General features: G+C 44.3%; 1 protein-coding gene across 1 annotated transcript in view; it reads left to right on the plus strand.

The window, feature by feature from the left end:
• Window positions 1-19: 19 nt before the first annotated feature.
• Window positions 20-8,218, plus strand: part of LOC101861291 (ral GTPase-activating protein subunit alpha-1) — a gene marked incomplete at its 5' end in the record, with an annotated part of 42,824 nt that continues 34,625 nt past the window's right edge. Inside the window, 9 exon segments of the mRNA XM_035970533.1 lie at window positions 20-207; window positions 718-826; window positions 2,465-2,575; window positions 3,150-3,218; window positions 4,083-4,193; window positions 4,846-5,130; window positions 6,162-6,311; window positions 7,538-7,591; window positions 8,051-8,198. Coding sequence (XP_035826426.1) covers window positions 20-207; window positions 718-826; window positions 2,465-2,575; window positions 3,150-3,218; window positions 4,083-4,193; window positions 4,846-5,130; window positions 6,162-6,311; window positions 7,538-7,591; window positions 8,051-8,198 — 1,225 coding nt within the window.

Below are 8,218 nucleotides of genomic sequence, written 5' to 3' on the forward strand. Positions count from 1 at the left end.
CCCCCAACCGGTGTTCCAGCCCCCGCGAGCGGAGGCAGTGACGGTCCTGGGCTCCCTCCTCTACCTCCCCCACCACGTGCCCGAGATCCCCGCGCTGGAGCCAGAGGCGACCGGCACTACACGCAGCGTCCAAGGGAACCAGCTCAAGGACCTTGTGCTCGACCTGCTGCTCAAGGCCGGCAAACGCGAGCCAGCCGGACTGGCCAGGTGAGACGCTGGGGGAGCTGACAACCTACTTACTTACTTACTTACTTACTTTTTCTTTTTCATCCTCTGTTGCCGTTAAGCGTCAAGGGGAAATGCATTTTTCTAAGCTCTGCAGCTCTTTCAGTTGTGATATTACGTAGCTGACAACCACTACGTGAACATTGTGCCAAGTAGATGAACTGACTCTTTGTACACAGAAGGCTATTCCTCCTTTCTGCTCAGCCAATTTTGTCTGTCAAGTTTTCAGCATCTCAAATTTCCTTAAAACTCCACTCCTTATTTGACTTATTCGCTTAAAGTAAACACATCTGAGCCTGTGTTTTTTAACTTGAGTTGAGCGCTATGTAAATGTCGTATATTATTATGATCGTTAAATGTTCGTAATTTCTTTGAGTTCGTGTCAGATGCAAGCCATTCAGAAAATGGTCGGCAACTGCATGTCTGTGCTGTGAACATCCTTGTACAGATGCAAGAACTTGTGTTTCTGTCTGTGTCCCCCCCCCCCCCCAGATGTGTAGCGGTGAGCAGCGTGGCCATCTTCCTGTACGGAGAACTCTCCCACGGCACCATGCACCCCAAGATGAAGGAGGCCATCAACGTGCTGCTGGGGGCGCTCATGGTATGACATGTTGATATTACAGTCGAACCTGTGTAAGACGGCCACCCATTGTCTAGGAGAAAAGTGGCCGTATAAGACAGGTGGCCGTCTTAGGCAGGACTGATCAAGATGAAGAAAACAAACCATTCCCATCTGAGGTCCCAATCGAAAGTAGCCGCATTGTTGTTGTTTTTTATGTTGTTGTTGTTGTTGTTGGTTTGTATTTTGTTTGTAATTTTTATTTTGTTGCTTTTTTTGCACAAGGGTGACAATAAAACGAAATGTATCAGATGAGGAAGATCGAATGCAGTGTTAAAACAAACACATGGGTCGCCACCACTCCGAGAACGAGCGACGCTTCTGTCACAAGTTCATGTTGACACCCTTTGTTACTTTGTTACAGACTGGGTAAACAGTGACCACTCACCTCACTTACGATTTGTGTATGAGTTCTGGGCAGGGCTTATGGGTTATGAGGGATCACACGCTTACCTCACCAGCAGCTGAAAATTGGTAGCCATTGGTCAACAATGGGAGGGGCCTACGCAACATGATCGGTTGGAGGGACAACCTTACAACAACGACAGGTGATTGGATTATGACGGCTCGCCCACAACGCCAGGGGCCAATGCACAATTTATGACAAAACGTAATGGGGTCACTAAGGTGGCCGTCTAAGACAGGTGTTATTGTTTAGTGTGACAGGGGTTGTGTGTTAAAATATGGTGGCCGCGTTGGACAGGTGCCCGTTTTACACAGTTAAATTATATCGAAAAAATGCAAGGGGGGAAATGGAAAGTGGCCGTTTGTACAGGTGGCCATCTTATAGAGGTGGCCGTCATGGCAGGTTTGATTGTATTATGTTTGTGGCCTGTGTCCTTGATATGTCACTTGTCCAGGTAGCGTGACATGCTGTGTGGTACAAACTGGTTTCGAAATTCAGGTTTCTTGCAGTAAAAAATAAACATGCAGGAAAACAATTCACTTGTGAAATTCAGATCTCTTTTAGTTAAAATAATTATTGTAGTAGAAAACAATTCTAGCAATGAAAAATTAATTTTTCGAGAAGAAACGATGTATTTTTCAGCAGGATAATTGGAATAGAATCATTGCATGGATATTTGAGCCCCCGGGGTAGTGAGCCCCCGGGGTAGTGAGCCCCCCGGGGTAGTGCCACTGACTGAAGTGTCTTTAGGCCATTCCAAAGGGGGGACATTTCTTGTTCAAGCATAGTAGAATTGTAAATGGGCTGACTCATGTCACGCTCATAACTGCCTGATCTACAACAGGGAACTGCTGCTTTTTCTTTCCTGATCCTTACTATTGTCATTTTCCTCTACTTCTTTTGTATGTTTGTCACTCTCCTGTGACCTGCTATTTTTGGGGTGCCTTGATAGTCGAAGCAGAGTTTGTGCTGTTGAAGCTAGAGAGGTGAGCAGAGTAAGTCTGATTCCGTGTAAAGATTTCTCTGTTGACATTCACCCCTTGGCGCTCATTTGACCTTATGTAGTTGCGAGCTCCGTAAAACCCTCTACTATTTTTTTTAAAAAAAAAGAAGAATATTTGTCCATTCCTCAAACAGATATAATTATTCTTGCCATTTGTCAGTCGTTTTTCAAAGTGTGCCTGGTCCTCATCTGTTTCTCCGTGTGTCCCCAGTCGGTGAACAAGAAAGTTGCCAAGGTTGCCTCGGACATGCTCCTCCTCCTGTGCGACCACGTGGACAAACTCCTCGACTACCACCCGCAGATGCCCAAGAAAATCACAGAGGTGAGCAACTACTCTCTCAATGCTAAAAGCAGAGGTGCTGATTTTCCAGATAAAATTTCTGATCTTATCCAGATTTTGTCACACACACATTTATTTATATTTTAGTCTCTTTTTGCATGTCGTAATGCATTTTAATTTTATATAAAAATTGTTTCAATACAAGATGCATATGACAATATATTTAGGATATTATCCTGATTTTGTAACACACATTTATTTATATTTTAGTCTCTTTTTGCTTGTCATAATGTATTTTATATGAACATTTTCAATACAAGATGCATAAGACAGCATGATCCATAAATTTTGAGTCCCCCTTGCAGATTTCCAAGGGGTCCAAAACGTTCAGAATTTTTTTTTCTTAATCATTTTGCACATCGGAGTTCTCTGTGTCGTTTTTATCACTTTTTACTAAGGGTAGTGAGACTGATAGCTCTATTCCCAAGGCACATAAATGATCTACTTGTGTTGCAAGTTGCCCGACATAAAAAATAATAATCTATGGTTATATTTTGTGATTATTTGTGTACATTGTCATGTGTAGAGTTCAGCCGAGTTTTGTCTGATCCTCCAGGCGGTGGCGTCCACCATATCAGCTCTGATCCCGTCGCACGGGGCAAGCAACTCTGACGAGGAGAAGAGGGTGAGTTCAAGTGTTCGTGGAGAATGGTGGGGGCTGTAATGATGTTCACAATGTTAGCTTAAGTTTTTTTTGGTGTGGACCACACAGTGGTACATGAGTTGGCAGATTCAGTCTGCATGGTTTATTTTGTGTCGGGGAGGGGGTGGAATGTGTACAATGTTTTTTTTCCTTAAAGGCAGTGTCCAGTAAGCGTTTAAATTTCTGTAACATGCTCATATGTGTTTGTTATGTGTTTTTTTTCTACACTTATCTAGTGGGATTTTGGAGTATGGGACCTATTAAGGTAAACACATGCCTGAAAAATGTGTGCTTTTAGTTCAAGGATATTGTCAATGTTCTGTATTCTGTTACTTGAAAGTGTTGGACATGTTTTTGTGTTGTCAAAGAGTTTGTGGGCGGGTGCTCTGGTGTACTTTGCTCCTCCTCCTTCCCTATCAAACATCTGTTGTCCCTATCTCTCCTCTTTCTTTTCTTTGTGTGTTACTTTCTAGTAGCACCTCTAATCTTTGGCACTTACAGGACCTAATCGTGTTGCAAGTGCCGTATAATCTTACTAAAACTAAACTGAAAGAGTTGAACATGTTTAATGTTAATCTTGTGACATATCTCTGTGTTGTGAAAATGAACATGTTTATCTTGTGACATATCTCTGTGTTGTGAAAATGAACATGTTTATCTTGTGGCATATCTCTGTGTTGTGAAAATGAACATGTTTATCTTGTGGCATATCTCTGTGTTGTGAAAATGATGAACATGTGTGCATGTTGACTGTTCCAGCTGATGGTGTCCATGATGTTCTGTATGGTGGAGATATGTGTTTATGTTGTGAAAGAGTTGGACGTGTTTCTGTCTTTCTTCTCCCAGCTGATTGTGTCGATGATGTTCTGTATGGTGGAGTGGTGCCTCAAGATGCCCATGCCCCTCCTCATGGAGACCACGGACACAGACAAGAGCTGCATCTACAAAGTGTTCAGGGTAAGGACCAGGATCTTCTCCTCACCTTCCTCTGCCCAGCAGCTGAGCCAGACTTTTCCCTGTGAGATAACACCTGAAGAACAGTTTTCCCTCCCCGTATCGCTCTTCACGTTTTGCAAAGTTATTATTTTCTCATCTCCATAGCAACAGGTTCCTTATGTGGACCGATTACCTGTAAGTTCATCTCTGAACAGGTGGTTGGCGGGTGCTCTGGTGAGGTTGCTCCTTCTTTCCTATCCTACATCTGTAGTCCTTATCTTCCCCATAGGTTTACTTGTTTGTTACTCTCCTGTAACACCTCTCGTCTTCAGCACTTATATGGCCTAGGTGCTGGAAAACTTTGACTAAAACTCAAACTCCTCCCTAGGTTCTACACTCTGGTGTATAGTTATCTCATCTCCATAGCAACAGGTTCCTAGTGCAGACAGACTGTACCTATAACTTTGTTCTCCCTCCCTTCAGGTCCTCCACTCAGCAGTGACCGGCCACAGCTCCTCCTCCCTCACTAGTGTAGACAGACTGTACCTATAACTTTATAACTTCGTTCTCCTTCCTCAGGTCCTCCACTCAGCAGTGACCGGCCACAGCTCCTCCTCCCTCACTGGTGTAGACAGACTGTACCTATAACTTTATAACTTCATTCTCCCCCCAGGTCCTCCACTCAGCAGTGACCGGCCACAGCTCCTCCTCCCTCACGCGGGTCAGCAAGTCTCTCTCCGACTTCCTCCTGGACACAGACTTCACCAACATCTGGGACACTCAGAGCGGCTCGCTCACCCCCCAGCCCGGCCCCTCCTCGGCCTCCCAGCGCCCGTTCAGCGCCGACGCCACGCTGGCAGACGCGGCCACCGATCAGACGCGCCCGTCCTTGGCCTCGCAACACTCGGAGACGGGCCGCAAGCCGGAGACAGACATCGTGAAACTGGCAGCTAGGGCTGTGAGTTCAGTGGCGTAGTTGTGTTGTGTTGTGTTGGACGTATTGTCTACAAGTTGTTCAAGAATATGTTTTACTGTCTTTGGAATTCAGCAGCTAGGGCTGTGAGTTCAGTGGCCTACTTGTGTTGTGTTTGACGTGTCATAGGAATGTGAAATTGGCAGCTAGGGCTGTGAGTTCAGTGGTTTGGTTTTGTTGTGTTTTGTTTGACGTATTCTCAACAAGCTGTTCAACATTTGACAATGTCTGTCATACGAATTCAGAATTTTTATAGCTAGGGCTGTGAGTTCAGTGCGATCATTTTTGTTCTGTTGTGTTTGGCGCACTGTCTTCAAGCTGTTCAACTGTTTGACAAGATGTTTTATTGTCTAAGGAGTTCAGAGTTGTCACAGCTTGGGCTGTGAGTTGGCTGCAATGGTTTTCTTTTGTGCCCCATACATTTTATTGCCTTAGGAGCCGAGAGTTCTCACAGTTAGGGCTTGGAGATAGCTTCAGTGTCTTTGTTTTGTTTGATGTGAATTTTGCCACAATGAGAACCGAGAGGTTTGGCAGATAGGATTGTGAGTTTACCACAGCATCTTTCTTTTCTTTGATTTGTTATTCTGACATAACAAAAATAAATGATTGTCCTTTCTTTTCTTTGTATGTTACTCTCTAGCACCACAGCTAATCTTTCCTCATCCTTACTATCGTCATTGTTCCTCAACTTCTTTTGTATGTTTGTCACTCTCTTGTGAACTGCTATTTCCGAGGTGCCTTTATAGTCGAAGCAGACTTTGTGCTGTTGAGGCAAGAGAGGGGAGCAGAGTAAGTCTGATTCCGCGTTTGGACTTCTCTGTTGACGTCCACCCCTTGGCGCTCATTTGACCTTATGAAGTTGCGAGCTCCGTAAAACCTCTACTAAAACAAACAAAAATAATCTGTGGCACTTATAAGACCTGTTTGTATTTCAAGCACCATCATAAAGCTGTCTACAACTTAACACCCCCCCCCACCCCCCACCCCCCCGCACGGTGTGTCTGTGTTTTCCCCAGCTGATGTCCCACCTGGTACACCACATGTCCCACTTCCCCATGGGCTCGGGCGCGGCGCGGCTCCACACGCTGGTCCAGGAGCACCACGACCTGCCCGACTACCTGGAGGACGACCTACGGCCAGAGATATTCCAGGCTCCCAATGTACAGGTATGTCAGTGTACAGGTATGTCAGTGTACAGGTATGTCAGTGTACAGGTGTGTACATAGAACACAGATATTCCAGGCTCCCAATGTACAGGTATGTCAGTGTACAGGTGTGTACATAGAACACAGATATTCCAGGCTCCCAATGTACAGGTATGTACTGTTACTGTACAGGTATGTCAGTGTACAGGTATGTACATCTCTCTCTTGTCCTTTTTACCTCCCAGTGGAGCACAGGCCATCAACAACAGCCATCCAGCGAAGCCTGTCCTGTGCATCCTTTTCTATCTGTTTCCATGATGTCCCCGCCTTTTCCATTTCTGCTTGTACTGCTCTCCTCCATGTCGTCTTTGGTCTTCCTTTCTTGCGTTTTCCTTGTGGATTCCACGTCAAAACCTGTCTGATGATGCTTGTCGGGGGTCTCCTCAGGGTGTGTCCAATCCATTTCCATTTCTTCACCTGTAGGTCTTCCTTTACTGTACATAGTACTCAGATATTCCAAGCTCCCAGTGTACAGGTGTATACTGTTAGTGTACAGGTATGTCAGTGTACAGTTGTGTACATGTTACACAGATATTCCAAGCTCCCAGTGTACAGGTGTATACTGTTAGTGTACAGGTATGTCAGTGTACAGTTGTGTACATGTTACACAGATATTCCAGGCTCCCAATGTACAGGTGTGTACTGTATTTTGGTTACATGACTGTCTTGCTTATTTATGTGGGTCTGACTGCTGGTTATAAATAAATATGGTTGAAGATTCGGTTTCTTTGGTTTTTAACCTTATCTGTACGCCCTGGGGTCATTTTGTACCCCAGGGGTTGTATTCTTTACATTTTAAAATACTTCTAGTGCGAAGATCTCTTTGAAACTTTCAGTGTTTCTCAAAAAATCATTTTGACAGACTGCTATGCAAAGCGTACGGATCGGATTAACAAATAAATTTCCTCTTTGGAAAGTGGTGGCACAGAGTTCCCCACGTCGTATGGATATGATAGTTAAACCTGACGTATGGATAGGGTTAAGGCACAAAAGCGTCATTGAAAAATAGCAAGCTTTTAGAACAGATTCAATGTGAAGATATTTCTAGTACATTTCCTTTGGGTTGATGCAAGGGTTCTGTGTCAGGCAATTCTGTCCTGGGATATTTTGAGCTCTTGTGTGCAGATGCGCAGTTTTTTTTTAGCTGAATATTTGTTTTAAAGATTTTCTGTTTTTCTCTTCCTCAGTTTTTTGTTTTAAATCACCGATGCCTGATCTCATTCATCGAACTACCAGCTGTGGTAAGTCATACAATAATGATGATAATAATTGATGATAATGATGATAATAATTGCATTTATGTAGTGCATATCCATGCCCTACAGCATGCTCTATGCACGTCACAACTATTATTATTATTCAATCAGACCTGAGAACACTCACAAACATTCTCCACTTTCCAGAAAATATACATTGCAAGTTGTCAAACGTCACTTGCATTTTTATGAATTTTTTGTTTTGCTAGTGACATAAAACTCTCGCACTAAAACTGAACAACTAAAGCGTGTAGTGGGTGGTTGGCGGGTGGTCTGGTGTAGTTTGCTTTTTCTTTCCTATCAGACATCTATCTTCTTTATCTCCCCTTCTTCTTTTTTATGTTTGTTACTCTCTTTTAACACCTCTAATCTTCGGCCCGCATATATGACCTTATTGTGTTGCAAATGCCGTAAAACTCTTACTAAAACTTTTTGTACGTGCAGGATGCGCCCGGTGGCGGTGTGACGGCCGGCCTGATGACCGCTCGGACGGTGTGTCGCATCATCGTGCGCGACCTGTGTGGAAAATACTGCTGGGAGAACTCTGTGCTGTACAGCCCTCCGTGGTGTACCAAGGGATCCTCTAGACACAGTGAGTGTGTGTGTGTGTGT

The sequence above is a fragment of the Aplysia californica genome, unplaced genomic scaffold (genome assembly GCF_000002075.1).
Source record: "Aplysia californica isolate F4 #8 unplaced genomic scaffold, AplCal3.0 scaffold00282, whole genome shotgun sequence".
Lineage (NCBI taxonomy): Eukaryota > Metazoa > Mollusca > Gastropoda > Aplysiida > Aplysiidae > Aplysia > Aplysia californica.